This window comes from Pectinophora gossypiella, chromosome Z, assembly GCF_024362695.1.
Source record: "Pectinophora gossypiella chromosome Z, ilPecGoss1.1, whole genome shotgun sequence".
Taxonomy (NCBI): domain Eukaryota; kingdom Metazoa; phylum Arthropoda; class Insecta; order Lepidoptera; family Gelechiidae; genus Pectinophora; species Pectinophora gossypiella.
In genome coordinates, this window is record NC_065433.1 from 24,275,049 (window position 1) to 24,299,678 (window position 24,630).

At 37.4% G+C, this 24,630-nt stretch overlaps 1 protein-coding gene across 1 annotated transcript; it reads right to left on the reverse strand.

Annotated features, from left to right (window-relative positions):
- Positions 1 to 134: 134 nt before the first annotated feature.
- On the reverse strand, positions 135 to 24,423 carry LOC126380307 (another transcription unit protein). Its single transcript, XM_050029633.1, has 11 exons — positions 24,248 to 24,423; positions 22,835 to 22,928; positions 21,948 to 22,556; positions 21,623 to 21,831; positions 20,994 to 21,161; positions 20,564 to 20,721; positions 6,505 to 6,719; positions 5,584 to 5,746; positions 4,495 to 4,710; positions 3,852 to 4,032; positions 135 to 2,587 (listed from the first exon to the last, which is right to left on the reverse strand). Exons 1-11 carry the CDS (start codon positions 24,276 to 24,278, stop codon positions 2,337 to 2,339), a joined length of 2,295 nt encoding a protein of 764 aa, XP_049885590.1. The 5' UTR covers positions 24,279 to 24,423; the 3' UTR covers positions 135 to 2,336.
- Between the last annotated feature and the right edge of the window lie 207 nt (positions 24,424 to 24,630).

Sequence of the window (24,630 nt, forward strand, 5' to 3'; positions counted from 1 at the left end):
ACCTACACTACATTCAACAGTGGTTTATTTTTTATTTGTAAAGCGGTAATTATATACTAGTCAATAAAGTATACCTATACGTCATAGTTATATAAAATTGTGCGTCTAGTCAGATTACTATTATATTTACAAAAAAATATACAAAATAATACTGAGGGGAATAAGTCCAAAAGACAGGGGGTCTAAAATGGCCACATCAAATCAATACATCTTAGAAAGCAATATTGCAATTTGACATTTGCGCATGTAAAAATAAGTGCGCAATGTAATAATAATAATAAGGGGCCTCTACGTGTTGGCTTCGGCCCCACGCACGCCTTCCAAAAGTCCGGGTCTCCATAGGCCCGAGATATGAAAAAGACATACAATAATAATAATAAAAGAAGTTTATTCAACCACAAATATTTTACAAAATTGCTTAAACCTAATTACATGTAACACATTATCAGTTGTGGCCGAAAAGGAGGAGCCTCAGCATTGCTGCTGCTTTTCAGTCACCCCCTGTATAACCAACTGAGTCGCTACACTGGACGCCGCGAGAACATTTTACCAAAACAAAAACACTATTGAAATTAAAATTTAGATAGAAACATAAATATAAGCCATGTTGCAATTTGGTCGACCAACTGGCGAGGAATAAACGAAAGTACTTTTCGGGGAAACCAGGTTGTTATTTCCAATTGCTTGAAGTTTTTTGAACCTCCAGTAGCCACTGTTTACACCTTATTTTAAAAGAATGGAGTGACTTCATAGTTTTTAGCGGAGGAGGAAGGTCATTCCAACAAATGTCAAATAGCAATATTGCTTTCTTAGATGAATTCCTTCGAAGTGGCCATTTTATCCTCCCTCTTTTTTCAATCTCCTTTGTATATCTTTTGTATGTATTTTTTTCTTATGTTACACTTTGTTGGACCACTTTCTAACCACTTTCATAAACTGCCCTTTCTCCTAATAATAATTTAATAAATCGATAAAGCATCCGTTGTCTAGTGGTTAGCGCGTTTGGCTCACGATCTGGGTATCCGGGATCTATCCCCGATGACGACATAGTCAAAACTGATTTTATGAGACTGTCCCCACGTGAGGACATTGCAGGCTGTATCACCAGCGCGTTTGCAGATTAAGAAATATGTGGTCGTTACTAAGCTACTCTGTACCCGAGATGGTTTCCCCTTCGGGTTGCTGGTCGGATTGGCAGTCGTTTGTGGCTTGTTTGAACCTTCAGGTTTAAGTCAAAGAATCTTTATTCTCAAAACAAATTTACATTTCACCACACCCCGGACACTTCATACAAAACACGTTGTTTTACACAGACACTACACATTGACGTTATTGTACACACGCATCTGTGTGTGATATCTGACGCCGTACGATTGAAGACTAAAGTAAGATCGAGGGGGTGAGGTAAACCTAGCTCAGCCGCTGGTGGAGAGCGGAGAGTCGCCGTTACGTAGTTATTCCTTATTCTATGATTCAGGTCAAATAATCTTTACTCAAAAGAATTTTTACATTTCACTGAATATGAAATTAACTAACATGTAATTAAATATAAACATAGCATAGCATGCTGCTAGAATGTAAACGGGTTAACGCTAGGAAGACGAGTATTGGAAATAGTATTATATTTGTGACAAACACTGGTTGGTATCAGTGGCTTCGTCAAGTGGATTCATAATTGAAAATAATTAGGCAGTAAGTTATAATTAACCTTAAACTAACAGCCGTGCGCTTCAGCGGGCAGATCCATACGTATCGCTTCGTTCCCGGGTTTCTTTTGGTTTTTAGAAAACGAGATAAAAAAGAAACCACGTTTGAAAAAATATTTTTTTGCTCAGATGTTTATTGAATCTTCGAGGTTCGACGAGGGAGTTTCCAGGCCAAGTTTCCTATCAAAAATACAGATGACGCTGTATAAAGCTGCATACCTTTTTAATTTCATGGCATCCTAGGCACAATCACACAACCATAATTATTTCAATCAAAATAAAAATAATCAACACATGTAACAACATAATTCTATACAAACATCATGCAACATTTATTTTTACGTATTTCTCTGCTATTACATTACATTTTTGATTTGTTATGAAATTTAGCAATGTGAAAATTGATTTAAGTGTTGCTGTTGCATAATTATCATTGTCATTTCTTCTCCTCAGTCATAGCACCTTGTGAAATGAAGTAGATTGAAAAATGTTAAATTGACTGTCAATAAGATTATGTATAATATGAATATATGATTATGATTTTTGTTAGGTTAGTAGTAGAGTTATACAGCGCCCTCGGAACGTGTCCTGGAAAGTCCGATGCTTTGTCGTGTTGGAATGGTGGATGGTTTAGTCGCTCCCGCTGCCGCTTCCGCTGCCGCTGCCACTCTTGGAGCTGGGGCTGCCGCTGCCGCTGTGCTGCGGCGTGCGGCCCGCCTGTTCGTTGCCGCTGTTGTTGTCACTGCCGTCACCACTGCCGTTCTCGCTGCCGTCATCGTCGGAGTCCTTGAGGGCCTTGGCGCGGTCCAAGCGGCGAGCGCGACGCGCGTCCAGGTCGGACCCCTCGGACTCCGATGAGTATATAGCCGCTCCTGCTGTCGCTGCAACAAGAAACGGCAAAATAAGTAGAGCTACAACCTCAGTGGTCTAGTGATTAGAGCGTTAGGCTCACGATCTGGAGGTCCGGGTTCGATTCCCGATGGAGACAGTGTCGAAATCACTTTGTGAGACTGTCCTTTGTTTGGTAAGGACTTTTCAGGCTTGAATCATCTGATTGTCCGAAAAAGAAAGATGATTCCGTGCTTCGGAGGGCTCGTTAAGCCGTTGGTCCTGGCTATTAGCCGTAAAAACACCTCCACCAACCCGCAGTGGAGCAGCGTGGTGGAGTATGCTCCATACTCCCTCCGGTTGATTGAGGGGAGGCGTGTGCCCAGCAGTGGGACGTATGTAGGCAGTTAATGTAAGTAGAGCTACAAGGCATTGACTATGGTAAGACAACGGGTAATTTATAGACTAATCTCTCACTAACACAGTTGGCCCGACCGGACGGCGATACGGCTCACCACCTATCACGTTGGTCTAACAGAAAGCTCGGTGCGGCGTAGGTACTTAGTACATCTTGCGACAGATGTACCTCTGACTACCCCAATTGGGATACAGTCGCGAGCTTATGTTATGTAGACAGTACAATTGTTAACCGACTGAGTTGACAGCAAGCCGGCCAAGTAGTTAATGCATATTATGCATAATGGATAGTTGGTAAATCCTTAGTGAAAGTTAAAATGATGTAGAATAAAATAATGTGTTGGACAGTAGGCTGAATGTAGGTCGTTCCTTTGCCTTATTGTTGTGTCATGTGAATAGAGAAAAAATATTAAATTATGACTGGTTTCAACAACAATGGCGTGTTTTCTTTTAATTCGCTTCAAATTAATTCAACTACAATCTTACAATAGACGATCAACCCAAGAGAGAACACTTAGCGAATGTGAGCCCTATTTCTTTAGAGCTTCTTCATCTATCGTGTGGGTTGTGAGGTGGAGTACCATCCTCATCAACCCTGGTGGCAGGGTTACTATTGAGCCGCCAAAGGCCCCTGACATGGCTCATGTAACGACTACTTACTTACATCAGTAAGTAGTAACCGGGACCAACGGCTTAACGTGCCTTCCGAAGCACGGGTCATCTTACTTTTTGTTGGACAATCAGTTGATCAGCTTGTAATCTCCTAACCAAACCAGGGATCACAAAGTGATTTTTTTGTGATATGTCCCCACCGGGTTTCGAACCCGGGACCTGCGGATCGTGAGTCCAACGCTCAACCAATGGACCACGGAGGTCTTTAGTCAAGCGTCATGTACTCACCCTTCTGGCCCTGCTTGTACTTGTTCTTGATGGCGGCGAGAGAGACTCCGCCCTCGTCGTCGGAGTCGTCGCCGGCGCGTGCGGCGGCGCCGCGGCTGCTGGTGCCCGCTGCCCCCGACCGCCGCTTCGGGCGCGTCGACACGCGTGTTCGCATCGCGGCACGTAGCTCCATCTCTTCTTTCTGTTAACAATAATGAAAATAATCACTTAACACTTCGATGGACCATATTTTGTTCGACTTTTGTACGGAACTGCGCATCTACCTGATGCCGTAACGAAAAAAATTCTGTCTACTTGATTATACTAAAAACGATGGTAGGGATTTTTTTGTCGGAAATGTTTAAAATCAAACAACGCGAACACTAAACTATGTACGTATATGTACGTACGTAGGTATCTACTGTTGGGTATAGGCCTTCCCTCAATCAACCAGAGGGGGTATGGACCGTACTCCACCACGCTGCACCATTGCGGGTTGGTGGAAGCACCAAACAAATAATGCAATGTCCTTACCAAACAAAGCAGTCTCACAAAGTGATTGAATGTCCCCATCGGGAATCGAACCCGGACCCCCAGATAGTTAGCCTAACGCTTTAGCCACTAGACCACAGAGGCTGTGTGTGTGGAGATGGTGTATACATACCTTCAGCTGGTACTTCCTATCAGCGTCAGGATCTTGTCCGACTTGCGAAAGGATCTTGATGGAGGAGGTCTTAGTGGAGCGGTCGGCAAGGGACAGCGTCATCTTCCTGTGGGTGAACGACTCGGTGGAGTGCGGCCGGAACGACAGCTTGGTGCGGAACACCGCCTGGCCTTGCAGACCCGTGCCTTGACGCACGAACAGGTGGTTGTGGTCGCCCTGGGAGGAAATAGAAGACCTATTACGTATTCTAACTGGGTACTTTCCAAAATACCAGTTTTAGGTTATATTTGCAGTTACACTAATCATATTGACTTCCGGTGCTTCTTCTGGTTGTGAGGCAGATTGCCGACCTCATCAACCCTGCTGTCAGGGTTACTATTGAGCCCCCAATCGTCTTACTTTCGGACAATCACGTGATCAGCCTGTAATGTCCTAACCAAACTAGGGATCACAAAGTGATTTTTGCGATATGTCCCCACTGGGACTTGAACCCAGGACCTCCAGATCGCGAGCCCAACGCTCAACCACTGGACCACAGAGGCCGTTCCAAAATACCAACAATTTTAGGATATATTTGCGGTTACACTATTCATATTGACTTCCGGAGCTTCTTCTGGTTGTGAGGCAGATTACCGACTTCATCAACACTGGTGTCAGGGTTATTACCAAACCGCCAAAGGCCCCTGAGATAGCTCATGTAACGACGTGCTTCCATCTGCAAGTAGTAACCGAAACGGCTTAACATGCCTTCCGAAGCACAGATCATTTTTTGGTTGCCCGGAAGAAATTGCTGCTTAGCAATAAGGCCGCCAGTTTGTACTGTATCTATCATCATCTGTGTTAATTTGTTTTGTATGTTGTGTGCAATAAAGTATATTTGATTTGATTTGATCATCTTAAATGATGACAATCGGATGATCAGCCAGCAATGGTTTAAACAAACTAGGACTCACAGAGCGATTTTCGTAATATGTTGCCACCGGGATTTGAACCGGGACCTCCGGTCCGTGACGCCAACGCCCAGCGCAACAACACAAATCCTTACTCGTGCAAAAAAAAATAAGGTGAATAAAAATAACCGATAGTTACATGTAGCGGTTGCTTGTAAACATCGAAGATTTCCGAGCCGAGATGTAAAGACATGCTGCCGTTAGACCACTTGACTATACGCGCATTGGATTCCTTTACAAGATTGCCGTGCTTGTCAAACGCATTGCGCCAACGTATCGTGTTCTCCACTTTGAGCTTCAATCTGTAAACAAAAGGCGAAGTTAAATACCGTTTAATACAATAGTAAATCAAGACTACGCTCTCTCAATAAAACAAATAATAAAATACTATAGTGCTAAAGGCACTTATATGAGTCTAGAGGTGGTTAGTTAGTTAGTGGGCTCTGTTTTCCGCATTTAGACTCTAAGATGGCCTATTATGCGTGCTGTTGTTGACTACGTAAGCCAACCTAACTCCTTCCCTAAGCTCAGAAGCCTCCCATTTTTTTCACAGGTTTCGCGTAGCGACCCCATTCCTTTGAGGATTTGTACCCGTTGTGCTGACACTCCCGTGCATTCCAAGAGCACATGGGGGGCAGTTTCTTCTGTCTAGAGGCGGTATTAATAAGACTCAAGATTATGCTAGTCCCTGTTTTTTACATAAGAACTGTGACATTGATGTGATCTTGAAGGCAGCCTCAAGGATGAGATGGTTAATTAATACCACCCTAAGAATGATCATGACACTGCGCTCCAAAACAGGTATCACTGATGTAGGAAAAAGTCTGCCAAACTGAAGTGGAGTCCCTCTACCTAGTCAGGCCGGACACGTTTGCCTGGATACTGGATACCTCAAAGCGGGCATAGAAGACCGCGTAAAAGATGGTGTGACGACCTCACTGCTTATCAGAGGAATTGGCCGCAGATTGCGCAGTGTGAGTCGAAAAATAGGAGAGGGCTTTGCCCAATAAATAGGCTAAATAAGATAAGAATGATCATGGCCATTATGTATGTGACTTACCTGGCTCGACCTTCCTCATCCAAGGTCTCCTCTTCATCGATCTCATCCTCATAAGTGTTCGGATCATAAGGCCGCGTCTCCACGGACAAGAAGTTGGGCAACTTGACGAAGTGTAGCTCTTTGCCCAACTCTGTGCGGATCTTGGGCATATCCACGTCAATTCTAGTCTCCGGCAGCTCGGGTTCTTCTTCCTCATCACGCTTTTCTGGACGCTCCTGGATTGTAAGTGTTTAATTTTAAAAAAGAAGTTGTTTCTAGTTCAAGGGTTCTCAACACTAAATTACTTTGACCAGTAATATATTTTGGTCGGTCTTTAAGTCCAAAATTATCGTTCTGCGAATTTGAATATTGTTAACAATCTGAATGTATTTATTATATTATTAAACAGAGCGACTAGTTCAGTACAATTAATGAATATATTTCAATAACATAACAATTTACAAACGTCTCAATGCGCGGTAAGAATTAGATTTGTACAAGTTAGTGCTGTGACGTTTATGAGCATAGTGATGTATCAATCAGTCGATATTAGGTCGATGATTCTTTTATATCTAATAATATTATATGGATACGGATACGGAAGGAAAGGACGTCAAAAATTAGGTGGGAGGATGACATCAAACAAATAGCTACAGTATCGTGGCAAAGGAAAGCTGCAAACAGGGAATTGTGGAAAACCGTAGGGGGCGCCTATGCCAATGGCATACTGGCGATAATAAAGTTACCAATATCAATAACACAATGAAACTTAATAATGCAGACACATCCTAATTTTATTTTAAGTTATACCTGTCATTTTATTTGCCGAAAAGGAAAGGGACGGATGATTGACAACTGTTAAAATTGAAAGAATATCCCAGGCGAATAAAATAGGCATGTCGCTCCTATGCAATCCATTTGACGTGTGCTGTCAACTTAATTCTGTCGGGTTATTGGACAATATAACATTTTGGAAGGTGATTTTAAATTTCTGCCTCTAAATTGACGTGTATTTCATAAATTTTATGCCTGTCAATTACCCGTCCCTTTTCTTTTCGGCGGATAGGAAAATGACAGGTATAACTTAAAATTAACTGATTACCTGATTAGATGATGTGTACCGGAATCAGCACCATTAATAATTTTAATTAAAAATAAATGTAAGTAATTAAAGCCAAATATCTAATAAATAAAAAGTAATCATTTCAAATGGAAAGCATGATAAATAATATTGTAAAATTATAATAGCTAAATACTATAAGACGTATAAATAATAATCAAATAAGAATAATAATAATAATCAAATAATTAATAGTATGCACAATAATCTCAAATGTATTCATCATAAAGCAATAAAGGTAATTTATATTTGTATCTGAATGTATTTAATTTTTTGCAACTTGGACTTCATTCTGGGAACCCCTAGTCTAGAGTTAGGTCATCTAAACAGATTAAAAGAGAGATTACCTGATTAGGATTCCACTCTAAAACTTCTACAAGTAACAACTTTCACTTCATTGTGGGTGCTTTAAATTAATTTTAGTTACACATTCAAGCATCCACTTACCAACTAGCTTTGGATTATGTTTTGTGTAAAAAATAAATTAATATAAAATAAGTTTAAAATATTATTAGTATTATACCAGAATAATAACTATTATAGCCATTGAAGTATTTATTTATTAAAAGATTTTTGTTTTTATCCATGCTTAGGGAAACTCACAAAGAGAAAATTTTAAGTAGGTTTAGTACTATTTTAAGTTCTTTTTCTCTTTATTTATTTAATATTTCGTAAACACATTTATAATGATAATAAACTTATCCTATCATGCATTAAACGGATACAATATTGATGTGGAACCACTACGACGAAATAGTAGTTGACAGTTTTGTAATATAAATATGGTGAGATAACTATTAGGGATCTTCCTCACGACGCGATAGTATATGGCATGGATATACGATTTTAGGGTTACCAGTACATTTACTGACAACGTTATAACTCATTATTTCATAAAAGTTTCAAAGAAATGTTTGAACAATTTGTAAAAAGTGCATTGTAATTAAATATAAAAGTATATTTACAAAGTACATCTACGTTGTCATCTACCTGGGTCTCAAATTATTTGTTCGGATATCGAATGAATTGCATCGCGACATGAGGAAGGTCGCTTAGTTTAAGATTACTTTTTTCTTAGTAAAGTACCTATTACGTTATCCTAACAGAAACCTTGGTGAAGTCTGGGTACTTAGATCATTTTGCGATAGAGAGATTATAGGTACCTCTGACTACCTTATGTTAGGTACAATATTATCTTGATCTTGATGTACAGGTAAATGATTAATAAATTACATAACCTCCTTGAAGGGGTAGGCGAAGAAGTGTTATATTATATTCGCTCAGCCCTCGCCAGCTATATAATTAGCAAATATATACAAACTTTTATTTATATAATTCTTAGTATTTTGATTTACGTCCACTTGAGCGGAATCTTCCGGTGCGGATTTGCGATCTAATGAAATACGTGCCATTGAAATTGATACACAGAAAAGTCTACCCAAGTTGCTGTGCAATTCTAAACACCAGTTTATAATTATTGTTCATGGTATAAGAAAACCAGGTATTTTGAAAAGTAACAGCTAACATTCCAAGGTTACCCAGCTGACGTCATCACACCTTGCGTTGCATTTCGTAAAAAATAAATTACCCACGAACAATGTTATTTATTTTATCAATAGCAAGGAAATTATGAACTTTTAGTAATTCAGTTAATTTTCAATTTTAAAATTTACGTCTCTGGAATGTTGGGGCTACCAATTTAATGGCAACACAGTGGTAACACTTACGTCATTAAAAGCTGGCAATGGCGGCTTGTCATAGGATTGAGCATACCTGATTTTCTTATACCATGCTTCTGTCTAAAACCCTAGAGGTATTCTTATCTTAACTATATTATATTGAATGACCTAATACTAATATAGACAATTTTATAGACAAGCACTACTATAACCATGTCTGGCCCCTTCCATACATTATTTTTGTAGTTTGATTAGGGGCTGTAGTAACATTATATAGTTACTCTACTTTGCCATGGAGTAACTAGATGTCTACTACTACACTTTTAATTTTTTTTCTAAACTATATAAATTCGAGATTTAAAATATAAATGTTTTATAGATAATTTCACCTAAACGGTTGCAGTTGGCATAGTGGCAATGCAGGACGGAAGGGGCAAGTCACAGGGACTGTAACCTGGAACCTGATAGAGGGCAGCAGTAACTGTCAGTACTATTCAGAGGCAGATGACTCCTAGTACGGCTTTGAAATATACTTCTTTGGAAAGGTAAGAGGGTAACCACTGCCTTTCTTTTTCCTAAAAAAGTAGCATGCAGAATGCTTACACCGACAAGAGCGTGGCTCTTAAATTAGTTATAATTTTATCAGCTATCTTTGTAACTTAAAATACATAATTAAACTCTTTTTCGAATTCTTATTTCGAAAGTTTAAATTTTGTATAAAAAAGTTATTCTAATTTTAAAAATGTTGTACTTATATTTGCTGTTTTATGGAAATAGCTGACATCTAGTCGTCACTAGATGATTTTCTTTCTCACTCAATACTCCGTCGAGTACTGGTGCTGTATTTGCGCTAGTGCTGCAAAGAACTTTAGGCTTTTAGCCCTTATTTTAAGACTAGACTGTTAAATAAAAAGCTTAGTAGGCTAAAAACCTATAAAGCCATTTAGTACTTGCGGCTAGGCTAGGGTTAAGCCTATTCAAGCCTATTGGTTATAAGCCTAAAGGCCTTAAAAAGGCCTAACCTTGTTTAAGACTAATTTAATAAAATAAGACGCTCAAAAAGCCTATGAAGCTCTTAGACCTTAAGGTTATTTAGGCTATACATACAGTCCCTTTCTCAAGTAAAAAAAAGTAAAAGTGTGGGTGGGTACAACAAACTTTAAAAACATATATACCTACACAAACACTGTGAAAAATTGATTTATTGTTAGATGCACAACTAGCTAACTAACTATGAATATTGAAAATAACTTCTTACTATCAATTAGTATGGAAATAGTCTAATAATTATAGTAATACGTAACAGCACGTCCCGTCAGCCCCATACAAATTACTTACGCCAGTATTATATAGTACTCTGTGGTAACAGTATAGTAATAGACTATTAGGTATATTAGGTACTTAAATGAAAATATACTTGATCATAACAATTAGTTTTTATTTTACATTGATAATGATAGATTAAAATCAACTAAGTTCTAAACTTACTAAGGTACTTAATTGTATTCTTTTAGTTAGGATTAATTCGGGTATTATAAATCACAATAATCATAAATTCTCGTTAGATTAATGATAATTTCTTCCATTTACCGCCGTTTAATGTAGGTACTATCGACAGGTTAGATTTTCTCGGTTTCTGACACTTCTATTTCTTCAGTATGGCAAGTTTTTAAGGTGTTCAAAAAATTCAAAATTTTGACGAAAGACCATTTCAGTTGTTTTTTTTTACTCAACCTATTAAAATAAATACTAGTAATTTTAACAAGTTTGTTGTTTCATTAAAAAAAACTGTATTAGTTTTTTCTATTTTTCTTTATTTTCTTTAATAAATACAAACATATCATATTTCCTAAATGACAGTGAAAACCGCATTAAAATTCGTTCAGTGGTTCAGAAGAAATAAGCGCACGAAAAATCGCGCACACAGACAGACATAAGTGACTGCATTAAAAAATTAAATGACTGAGTAAGAGGCTTAAATAAAAAGTAATTATAGATAATTTAATCATAGGTAAGTAATGCTTTTTGCTGGCTCCGACCTCAAAAAAAATTCTAGGCCCCTAACCAATTTTGATTTCTTTTTATGAGTACATAAGTATTAATATTGAAGTAAAATATTATTTCATAATTTTAAGTGGTTTTTAGAAGTTTATATTTAATTACTTTTTATTTAATATTTTTTACTAAGGGACTACTACCAGTGATACACAATTTCAGACAGTCCCTCAATATTTGTAAAACGTGGCGAAAACAACCGATTTTTAAGGCCAATATCATGTGTGAATTTTATGTAGCTCCAATAATATTATATACATACGTATCGAATTGATAACTCCCTTTTTTGAAATCGGTAAAAAGGCTTTTACTAAAAAATGATAATAAAGACTCCAGTCCCAAAAAGCCTACTACTTTAAAAAAAGCTATAGGCTTTTTAAAAGCCTACTACATTAAAAAGGCTATAGGCTTTTTTAAAGCCTACTACTTTAAAAATGGCTAAAAGTTTTTTAAAATGACGAAGCTTTTAAAGCCCTATTTTACTGGTCTAGTCCCAAAAAGGACTCGGTAGGCTGAAATTTAGGGCTAAAAGCCTAAAGTCCTTTGCAGCACTAATTTGCGCGCGTTTTAGCGCTGTATTTCTAGTATGGCGAAGGACCCTCTGTTTTACGTAGTACATCAGTTACTCTATGCTATGATTAGGCTTAGATTTAAAGCCTTCCTATATGAAATAATACTTTATTGTCTTAAGTATTGTAAACATTACTTGGCCGATTCCAATACATCTAATAATTCGTTAAATGATAATTTATTAACTACAAATCAATGTGGGACCTACCAGGCTAAGTTCCCCAAAAATAATATAGATGGAGCTGTCAAGATTTTACATGATAATTACCAATTTTCTCATTACTCGGGTACATAATTATTCAAAAATACAATGTAATGGCAGTAGTATATATATAAAAATAATTGCTGCTTGATATTTGGATGACATTTGCTACCTATACAGGGTGTTAGTGACATCGTAACGAATACTGAGGGGGATGATTCAGATCATGATTCTGAGTTGATATCAAGTGGAATTTTCCGTCGCAAAATTCATGTTATTTTTTTAGTTTTTTTAAATTATTTTCAATTCTATACTTTTGCGATGGAAAATTCCACTTGATATTAACTCAGAATAATCAGCTGAATCATCCCTCTCAGTATTTGTTACGATGACACTTACACCCCATACAAGTACATACAGTAGCCATACAAGTAGGTATGGGTGTTAGTGACACTGTAACGAATACTGAAGGGGATGATTCAGACCATGATTCTGAGTCGATATCAAGTGGAATTTCCTTTCGGAGAAGTCATGAAAATTTTAGAGCTTATTTAAATTATTTTCCGTTCCATACTTTTGCGACGGAAAATTCCACTTGATATCAACTCAGAATTATGGCCTGAATCATCTTTCAAAGTTTTCGTTACGATGTCACTAACACCCTGTATTGCTTCTCTTTATTTTGATCAGAATAATAATGGCTGGAGAATGTCATCGTTCCTGGGTGAAATAAAAAGGTTCATCATTTATACCCAAAACCACAGATAAAAGTGGCATATGTCTGTTATCCATGAAATTAGATTGTTAAACGAAGGAAAATCTTTACAGCGCCATCTATATTGGTTTTACGAATGTCACCTGGAAAGTCCCTCATTGGCACTTTATTGTCTCCCCTTACTCAAGTTATCCTCAAAAATAGGATTAATACAATTGTGCCACAACTCTAGTTACAATGATCACCGGATGTGATATAAACTAACTATACAACGTATATAGATAACAAATAACCAATATAATTATCCCTAGATTGACAGGTAACCTACCTATAGCAATATTTAATCTAACACTTCAGTCAACTGATACCAATAATTGACTACTAAAAGCAATCACTGGACTTGAACAATAACATTCCACATTTACAATAAGATTGCGTAATTTTGTCGGCATATAAAGCGGTTAGCTTAGAACAATATTCCGTAGAGCAGTGATATGTCCACTTTGGCAACGTTCCCGGCAGTAAAAAGTCGCAAAACTTATGTAAGAAGAGGTTTACTGCCTAACTGTTAGGCTCATAAGACCAGAAAGAACAATTTGAAAAAGAAAACCGGCCAGTGTCCTTACTATTAATTTTATATCGAGAACATAGAATGGTAACTCCGCCTCGGACCAATGCGTATCGAGCGCCGAATTATACTTCACCCTCTCATGTCTCAGGGTGTTATACATAATTTCACTCTTATTTTCCGTTGGAATAAGCAACTTTTTCAACTACTCAAATCTACAACTTTTTACTAAACGTCAAATCGCGAAATTTGAAATTAATGAAGTAAAATACGTTTTTTTTTCTAATATACAAAGCTGTTTCGAGAAAATAAAATGTTTTAAGAGATATAAAATAAGCAATTACTTGTCAACAACAACTGTCAAGTAGCATCAGTCGTCCCGTGATCATGGCGCTTGGAACATCGGGAGTCTCATATCACTGACAATAACGCGGTAAGAACCCGGTATTATGTGTTTTAATTATGAGTCATACACAGTACTTGATGCCAGGAAAAAAATAGTTCTCATTATGATTAAAGTTCGAAGAAAAGCATGCATTCTCAATGTTTTACTTAAATCTACAATATATTAAACAATACTCCGCCATTTTCCACCCTTTTTACCGTTCCACTTCGTGGATAACCCTGAAAGCCTAGCACACTTTGGAGTTTGGATAGAGTAATCCTTCCTTATTCCTACTTCAAGTAGTTAATAATGGGACTCCAGTCCCCTTTAAGTTGCCATGCCTAACCATAAACACAGGGTGTTAGTGACATCGTAACGAACTCTTTAAAGAATGATTCAAACCATGATTCTGAGTTGACACCAAGTGGAATTTTCCGTCGCAAAAGTATGGAACTAAAATAGTTAAAATAAAAAAAAAACAATAAAATTTCCATGAATTTGCCGACAGGAAATTCCATTGATATCAACTCAGAATCATGGTCTGAATCATCACTCTGAGTATTCGTTACGGTGTCACTAACACCCTGTGTATAGCAGGTCAGTCAAAAACAACAAATGACAATTTCGCACCACCTTTTTGAGATAAAGTTAATAATTAGAAAATTGACAATAACATCCATCACATTCCTTATAAATTAAAATCCAACACGAGTACCTTAAGACAAAAAAACAATGGAAAGTCAACTTCATAAACTTTCAAATTCAATAATTTAGCAATAACAACAGACTATCATTCTCATCAAAATACGTATAAAGTGTAAATTTTGTTACATATAAAATGTACATACATCAAAAATTACCATCACAAGACACAGGTTTTCCAGCTCATGTCAATTTGCTACATTTTTTTGGCATTCGTTGACGCTACATAATGAAAAAAATTTAACCATTACGGCCAGGCCCACTGAACAGCTCCTGTAGATAAAACTGGTTGGCACTAGCTGCATTATACTATATGTTTCTTTTCTAATCTTAACATGCGATTTGTTTACGGATAATAGTGCGCATGGCATATCCACACCATTTGGAAAGCAATAATAATTTATTAGTCGTTTATCAAAGTCTTCCTGGATTGGTCGTCGCCGTCGGTTGTTCTTCAAGAAGATATTAATCTTCGTAACCAAAATCTACATGGTTTGAATTCGACGCTTCGGCCTCCAGAGCCTCCAACTCTCGTAGATATATCAAGTGTTCTGGTGGAGTTATGTAGTCATGCGGCAGAATCAGTTGCGGAATCATTTGGGCAGATATCATTGCTTCGATTGGAAGCATATCCGGTTCTGGATTTTGTCTGTATGTTTCCTGTTCATTTACAATACGACGTGTGATCTGCAAAGACCACATCGACCTCACTTTTGTAACAACAAAAATAGATTCTTGCACGGTTGCGATGTGTTTTACGCTGAATTTTATTGTAGTTGAAAGATCATTTATTTATTAGAACAACACAATTACTGTGATTGATTGTGTGTGATGTGTTACAACACATAGCAACAGTGCAGAATACAATGCGTACCTAATTAATCTTATATTAGAGCACCTTATATTAGAGTTCCTTAAATACGCGTCCAACACAGATGGTGATGAGTAATGATGTTATATCTTTTCTATATAGTTTGAATTCATGTTTGGACCATAGATAATTGATATTACGTGGTTTCCAGGGTTTATACCCGGTTAATGGCGGAAGGCTCGCCCCGTATTACATGGGACTTAAACAGTAGGTGTATATGCTTTACACCCCTGTCTATCCTTTCGGGGATACAGGCGTGATGCTCTGTATAACTTTCCTTAAAACTTGCTGTATACAGCTGGGGAATCAGAACAAGCGAAGCCGGGCGTGTATGATAATTATTGTATGTGTCGTGGCCAGATCATAGAATTGACCATTTCATGAAATGATCGACCATTTCATGAAATGGTCGTATTTCATGAAATGGCCAACTTCAACTGACCATATCGTTTAAACGTCAGCGTTTAATGATATTTCCATCCACGTTTGGCCATATCATTAATGTAGGGTGTCCATGATAAGTGGTGTAATAAAAACGCTAAATAAGGTAGGAAATAATGTATTACTCTAGTACAAAGTACAAAAATGTTTAAAAGTCAAATAAAAATTAAAAAGTCATTTTCGATTAACGGAGTGTTGATGTAGTTGACATATACGCCGTAACTGCATCTCGCTTTGAAGTCGTCGTCATATTTTTTGACACTATTTCATGCCATTGGTCATCATTCAGTATACTTTTCGTGTGTAAGATAAACATACTGGCGGCTTTGGGGTGGCCCACGGGCCACCCCCGCCGCACCCTAACCTACCGTTATGCCTTGTAAAAATTATAAAAAAAGGATTATGATAATTTAAATTATGACAAAAACATTTATGCGTTTTAATAGAATCCCGTTTCAAGTAGTTAATGCCATCTGCGGCAAATCTACAATAAGTCACGTCAAAAAAAGAAACTTTACGGACAGTAGGATCGTCTATATTTTTCTTTTTTTAAATTAATATCTCTTCATTCGCAGTTTTAATTATATCATATTTTGAAATCCAATAATAGTCCATTGATTTACGTAGCGTGGTCACTCGACCTTCATTATTTGCTATATAACCTAAAAATAAAAATAAAGTTGCTGTCTACTGTTAAAACGAGTTTTTCTTTTCACCTTAGTGTCAAAACATTGCTTCACTGCACTTTTATCTTGTATTTGCTCATTATTATTCGTATTATTCGCGTTCACACAAGAATAATTATTGTCCGCCGCCATTATGCAAAACAAAAACAAAGCGACACCAGCGCCAGCGCCACTACCGGTGGATAATGTTACTATTTTACGATATGATCGCTAACGTTTGGCCATATCATGAAGTAATCATGCATTTAGTTGGTCATATCGTTAAACGTTTTGTGTTCATTGATCTGGCCAAACCACATCATGATGTGGCCAACGAATGTTGTTCTATTTCATGAAATACGACCATTTCATGAAATGGTCGATCATTTCATGAAATGATCAATTCTATGATATGGCCACGATATATGCAACGGTAAACAAAATTCCGCGCTTCAGCTCGATTGTATCTTTATAGTTGTGAGGCGGATTACCAAGCTCAGCAATCCACCAGGGTAGCTATTAAGCCGCCAATGGCCCCTGACATGGCCCATGTACCTGACGACTACGTAGTTTAGTAAGTAGTAATAGGGACTAACGGCTTATCGTGCCTTCCGAAACACGGAATCATATTACTTTCGAACAATCGTGCGATTAGCCTGTAATGTCCACACCGAAGATCCACCGAGATTCGAACCGGATTGTGAGTCCAACGCTCAAGCACTGGGCCATAGAGGCTATTAAATGTTATTTGAATATCGATTGTCCTGCTTCCCCGGGTCTATGTACTGCTTAATAGAGCACTATAACTTTTCACGTTCGCTTGTTTGTGTGAGGCGTAAAAACTCGTGCCCGTGTGTGTTATAAAAATTATTGTATCATCACTATCTGTGACGGGGTTTAAACTACAGTATCAAACGTAGCGGGCAGAACAGAACAAGGGTGCCGACTGGAATATGAAACAAGTTTTCCCTGGTGACAAAAAACTCCATACATAATAATGCATTTCACAGTTCCGCGCCGCTATATTTGATCCGCAACAATGTGCTGTCTAAAATGTGTGTCGCCCAAGATTGTCAAGACATACCTTAGTCTGTTTATTTACATTCGATTTCGTTTCTCAAAGCTGCGTCTCCACTTGAGCGAGTTTAGAGTTTAGACCGTACCGAGCAAATGTCCGATCGATGATTTACGGTCGGTACACTTTGGTACCATGTCACATTAACTTTTTTGACAAATTGAACTGTAAGTCTCACTAAATGTCAAATATGTTAGTGCGACAGAGTCCTAAAGTGGGTACATTATATTGCTCATGAGTGTACGTACTTCTATAGTTTCCAATATATTTTATTGATATACCAAGTAAGACTGCGCACCATTCCTCTCGCGTCAGACAGAGTACCACTGCCCTATTTTTCCATAAAAAGGTAGCATGGAAAGTGCTACACCGTTGTGTGACGCTCTTGTGAGCGTCGTTCTAAAATTAATGATCTAAATCGACCCAACTTCGCTCTAGTGGCTGCGCATCTTAATTGCTGATAAAAGAGAGCTTAGCCGCTTACTGAGGACAGACTGAACACATTGTGGACGCAATAAGATCCTTGAATTATTCTTTATAACCACAAAAAGCGACAGTATTTGCAGACAAGAAGCTAATAATTGTCGCAAAGAAACTACTGTTCATTGAACAAATAAAATTACTTGTCGTCACCTTATAATAAACACTACGTAAGCGCTTTTCTAAAAAATCACATTTGGACGTCACTTTTGCGGTTTAATTTTTTACCCGGACCACAAATTTTTCCAAATTTTTAATGGTATTAATTGGATTAAATCTATGTTTTGTTGAAGAAAATCACAAATGATTTTTCAAAATGGCGCTAACGTAGTGTCCACTACAAAGCCACGTTTTATAACTAAGTAACAAAATACACACAGATGTAACGGAACTGACATAAGTATAACAAAGATTCAAAGTAAAGTTACAATAGATAGTTACCTTAAAAGTGTTCAAAATCCAGAGGATCAGGAACGCGACACTCAAGAGGTAATGGGTAAAAGTTATATTTAATATCCTGTATCAAACTCTGTCTCTATAAGAAAACATTTTTATAGAAAAAATACCTTACGATATCATAATTATATGTATATGATCTACTAATCGTCTATGCAACGTTAAAATGGAGGTTCAAATATCTAAATTATTCTAATTTTTGTTACAATATTAATAGCAAGTTTTTAGTTGTAATTTGATTTTTATTATACCTGTACAATAAATGTTTTAAAGTTATTAAAATTTGAATTGCAAGGTGGTTAAATAGAAAACATTTTATTAAAATATAATTAATTTTCTAAGTTATATTTACAGTTATATTCAACAAGCTTTTAAGAATGTATGGCTAAGTGGATCCAGAGGCAGGATAATTTATATTGAGGATTGGACGTAGGAATTTTGGTATTTATTACAATGCCTTGACGGTAACCCCAGACCAAGAAGGACCAAGAAGTAGAAAAGAATATTTAAAATAAAAACGTTAAATAATTGAAATTTGCGGGGTCAAGCGGATGACGATTAGCTTCTAATGACATGCCGATAAATTCACGGACAAATAATTGACACAGAATCTGTGCAGAAGAGAAACACATATTATTATAATAAAAGTGTGTATTACTTCGCTTCACATTATAGCTTCCTCATGACCGCCGCAGCCTATCAACGACCGCGCCGAAAGCAACTAATAAATAACCGAATGCTGTTATCACTATCCGAATAAAGTTTAAATTTTCGAAAATTAAAATAAGTAATTTGCAATCTATATGGTCATTAAAAATATTTTTTGATTTTACATATGGAAATTCGCAAAACTTTCGCTTCTACACAGAATCTAGTCAACAATTGATGCCTATGGTTTCAGAGATTGCGTGATCAGGAGACCTAACATCAACTAAGAAGAGCTCTGGCCTATAAAATGGCCACATCGAAGGAATTTATCTAAGAAAGCAATTATTGCTATTTGACATTTGTTTGCATTGCGCACTTACTTTTATATGCGCAAATGTCAAAATGCAATATTGCTTTCTTGGATGAATTGCTTCGATGTGGCCATTTTAACTCCCCAGGCGTTGGATCATTCTGTTCAAAACATGACAAATTCAGATGATGAAGATTTGCAGGTGTTTTAATTTATCTTAAAGTGGATTGCAAGACTGCCATCCTCAAGCTATAACGCAGTTATCCAGCGATTGTTTTCTCGATAAGAAAAAATATCTCGTTAAAACAATTTTACCAAAATTTTTTTACATCTTTTATAGACTCTAATAACAAACCTTTATTTTGGGTTTAACTCCCTAGTATGGTGTGAGTAAAACCGTCTGTAGCTTTTTACATATCCATATGATGATACCTGAAGGTCATAAATCCGTTTCGCAACAAAAAGAGTAAATGATAAACTAGATTTAAAACAGTCCGCGTCACGAAAGAAATCATAGAATTATGATTGCATAGAATTATTATGACTTGTCAATTCGTTTAATTAAAATCCGTCGACGTCCTTCGTGGCGCGGATTATTATTTTAAACTTAGTTTACCTTTAGTCTTCGTTTTGTAATAACACTGGTGCTGACTCCACTAACCACCATCTAATTTTAAGTTATACCTGTCATTTTCTTATCCGCTAAAAAGAAAAGGGACGGGTAATCGACAGGCATAAAATTTATTGAACACGTCAATTTTAGAAATTTAAAAAACCCTCCCAAAATTTTATATTCGCCAATAACCCGACGGAATTAAGTTGACAGCACACGTGAAACGGGTTGCATATCAGCGAGATGCCTATTTTGTTCCTCCGCGCTTTTCATTCATTTTAAAATTAATAGTTGTCAATCTTCCGTTCCTTTCCTTTTCGGCGGATAAGAAAATGACGGGTATAACTTAAAATAAAATTAAGATGTGTCTGCAGGAATCAGGGCCACTGTATAGGTATCTCTCTTCGAAAGTGATATTTGAAGTTAACGTCATTATAGCTTGAAGACTGAAAAGTTCATGGTAGGCCTCCAGTGTTTTAGAGTGGAATTAAAATGTAATATAAATTTGAATATGGGGTGGCATACCTCGTCCCCGCTGCGGGCCTGGTCGCCACTGCGGCGGCCATCGCCAGACCCGCTGCGGCTGCGAGACCTGGACTTGGACCGAGACCTCGAGCGGGACCTACGAGCCTCCTCATCCGTGCTTATGTCTGACGCGTCACCGAACAACGCGTCTGCCGTCACTGGAAATATAGGCTAATTAACAGTAACCTAAAAGTACTATTTATAATGCAGAACGAGAATGAATTAATAGGTTCTAAATACTCAATTTTAAATCAAATCAAAAATTGTAATGATGTATTAGGATCTAAATCTATATCAAGCTGAATTGCCGATTCATAAAGTTAGTTCTTGTGTGTAAAGTCAATTATACAGAGAGAAATTCGGCAGACATCGCTTTGCATAAAAGATGTCGGGTCACGACACCAACCAGTATAAACAAAAAGCATCTTACCAGTATCTTTATTTTCTCCATCATCAGAGTCTGTTATTTTCTGGGACTTCTTCTTAGGTTTGGAACTGACGTTGGAGTCTGAGCTGCTAGTACTCTTTTTGCGTTTGGAAACTTTGCTAGCCGTGTCACTCTCTGAATCAGACAACACAGTCCGTCTCTTTTTCTCCCCTAGAATTGTTGCAATGTTTTATTATTAGTAAAGAAGTTAGCTGTAAAGTAGTTTAAATGTAGTTTCCTAAATAAATTGAAAGTGTACAAGTAATGAACTATTTGTAACAAAATTAAAATTACCAAATAATATTATGCAAAACTAGTGCAAAAAAAGGAAAAAAACTTAGAAAGAGTTCCTTTAGATGATCCATTAAGCCGTTCGTCTCGGTTACTACTTACTGATGTAAATAAGTAGTTGTTACATAAGCTATGTCAGGGGCCTTGGGCGGCTCAATAGTAACCCTGATACCAGGGTGGAGTACCTACCTACCTACCTACCTAGGGTGGTCGGTACTCCACCTCGCCACCCACACGATAGACGAAGAGTGCAAAAAATATATTTCTTAATGTTAGTAAAAAAATATACGCCGGCTTAACAAGCTAGATGAAAGTATCAATAATTATTTTTATTAACTCACCAATATCGGCAGAACCTTGAGAACTTTTTGATCCAGATCTAGAACGACTTTTTGACTTACTGCGCGACTTGCTACGCGACTTACTGCGCGACTTGCTACGCGACTTACTGCGTGATTTACTGCGCGACTTACTGCGTGACTTACTGCGCGACTTACTGCGCGACTTGCTGTGTGACTTACTCTTTGACCTGGACTTGGAGGAGACAGACCTGCAAAATAAGTACATTTAAGATTATATTATGCTTATTGCTTAGTCAGGATATTAGCAGTTAGGACACAGTTATAATAGTTTTAGACTTTTGACCAAAATTTATCAAGAATTTACCTGGAGATAGAGCCTTTCGATTTCTCTTTAGTCTCATCAACGTCAATCATTAGATTATTAGGTGAGTTGGACCGGCTATCCTGCACCACTGGACCATCACCAGGACTCTTTGACCGTGAAGATGCACTGCCTGATCGAGATCTCGACTTCCTTCCCCTAGACTTCGGACTGCCACTCCTAGATTTTGATCGTGACCTGCTTTTGTCGCTTTGCGTAGTAGGACTACGAGAGTGTGATTTTGACGATCTTGATTTTGGACTATCAGAGGGTGATTTTGGAGTCAGGGATTTCGATTTTGCCCTCTGAGCACCAGCAGCAGGGCTTTGTGATCCTGATTTTGGGCTTGGATCTCTTGACTTGGGACTAGCTGAACGCGATTTAGCACTTCCACTTGACGATCCAGAGCGTGACCTGGATTTCCTCCCCTTAGGACTTCCAGAGGCATTTGATTTTCCGCTAGAAGACCCAGACTTGTTACTCGCTGCTGATGCTGAACGTGACTTGTTAGAGCCAGCTGGCGAGTTGGACTTGCTGCGGGAAGCATTTGATGCATTTGAGGACCTCCGAGAGCCTGATGACCGATTGGACTTTGGAGAGTCACTGCCAGACCTGCAATATTGTTTACATAATTTTCTTATTAAGTTGTTAATTATTTTCTGTATTACAAATGTAAATATGCAGTCACAATAAAAGAAATAGTATAAACAGATACAAGAAAGAATACTTTACAGACCTTATAGCTCTACAACAAATCCTTCCAGGTGGCCTGTTATAGGTTGTTTACCAAACTGCATATTACGTCTAGTCTACCAAGATAGATTTTTACCTTACCATCAAAACTTAACTGCATGGGTCTCCTGAAGAAGTGAATAGATAAGTATAATTACCGAGATTTGCTCCCTCTCTTGCCAGAGCGAGCAGGGCTGTTGCTCTTGCTCCGGCTGCTACTGGAACTGTCAGAGTCGGATCCTGAGTCTGTGTCTACAAAGCCAAAAGTAGTAATTGAGTAGGTATATAAGATACACGGAGCACTTTACAAGTGCGGTAAAGAGACAAGCTCACTTTTATCCTGTATTTATGTTTTTTCAAGTACACCTACTACATAATAAGTCTAAACAAATCTGTCATAAATTAAAGCTTAGAAGCTTAATCATTGTCGAACTTGTTTTCGAAATCATGTTTGATTATCACATGCTCAGTGGTGATGGAAAACGCTCATATTCCCGAGAAATGCATTTTCGGAGCTATGCGACCTAATCTGTATTGGTCTAGTTTACCATTTGTGGGTGGGAGGGTCAGACGGGCAGTTGCTTCTGTAAAAACAGGACCAGACAAATCTCCAGGTTCAGTAAGCAGACCGTTTGAAGAACGGGAATTATCCCGTTTACACTAGGTAAGACTCAGTTCATTGTAAAAGTTGTATGTTTGCAGAAATAAATTATTTTGTTAACGAACATATGGTTGATGAAGTCTATCTTAAAAGAGATGTTTTTAAAGGAAACAGATAAAATGTTGGAGAAGTAAGGAGGTATGACAATTTAAAAAAAGAGAATTTGTTACATATTTTAACTGTGTTTAAGTAATAAGTAGTAATCTGTAATGAGAACACCACGAGAAGTGAGTGAAGTATTTGAGTAAACATGAGTAAAAGATTCGAGAATAAGACACTTATGTAGAGAATAATAATTTAATTAAACTATGTGAAATATTAAATGAATAGTTAGGTAGTGTTATTAAATGAATAGTTTTTGTTTATTTTATTTATATATATTACTCAGCACAATTTCAAAGGACTAAGTTAGGATTACAATTGTGTAAAAAATCTGATGCTGTTAAGGGCCGGCAGTGCAATAGCACACTAGGGGTCATGCCCACGCTGCTCACAGGGCCCTTGAATTGTGGCTTAAACTATGACACAGAAACTTTATACTTCGGAGGCACAGTATATTACAAGTGAAAAGAATTTGCTTAGAGGTTATTGAAAACATTAAAAATAGTTAAGTCACTATTTCTTAAGATTCAAGAAAGAGGTTACTAGAGGACTATGTGTATCAAAAGTAGTATGCAGCTGTAAATAAAACATGTAACAGTAGGTAAAGCATAGCAATCAAGACAGTACATTATCATGTATCACTGAGATGACAAAAACACGACCTAACCGTGGTAATACTGACAATTTGTTTCCAACAATACGCACAGCATAATCGCATAAAGCATTTTAAACTAATATATAATTAACTGAATGTATCAAATGCAGTGAAATGCGACAAAAAATTGGTATACGTTTTAGTTTTACTTACCATTCAGCACATTCCTCCGTTTGGGTGCCATTTTAACGGATTATATTAAAAGATATAAATGATTTAACAACCACACTTCCTTGTTTCGAGTTTAGGGATAATTAAAAAACCAACAGCAAACTGTATACAATACAAAATCAATTTTTATAAAGGTTAGTCGCCGCCGCCATCTCTCATTATCCCCTCCCGAAACGCCGAAAACAAACGTCAGTTGCGTCAGTGTCATCGATTTTTTACGTTTCATTTTACGCAGTATCGAGAAGTACAATTTTTTATGTACAGCCTTGTGCATGGATTTATTTAGAAAACTTTATAAAATAATAAGCGCGACTTACATTGATTTTAACAAAAGCGAAATCCATTCTTAAATTGTTTTCTTTTAA

What these genes read in the sequence shown, in the direction of transcription:
- LOC126380307 (XM_050029633.1), bottom strand. Translation starts at nt 24,278, where the DNA reads ATGGCACCCAAACGGAGGAATGTGCTGAATG. An exon ending in TCGAAAGGCTCTATCTCCAG is followed by an intron (nt 21,832 to 21,947) that starts GTAAATTCTTGA and finishes CTTATTTTGCAG; the next exon opens with GTCTGTCTCCTCCAAGTCCA. An exon ending in GATGAGGAAGGTCGAGCCAG is followed by an intron (nt 5,747 to 6,504) that starts GTAAGTCACATA and finishes TTTTGTTTACAG; the next exon opens with ATTGAAGCTCAAAGTGGAGA.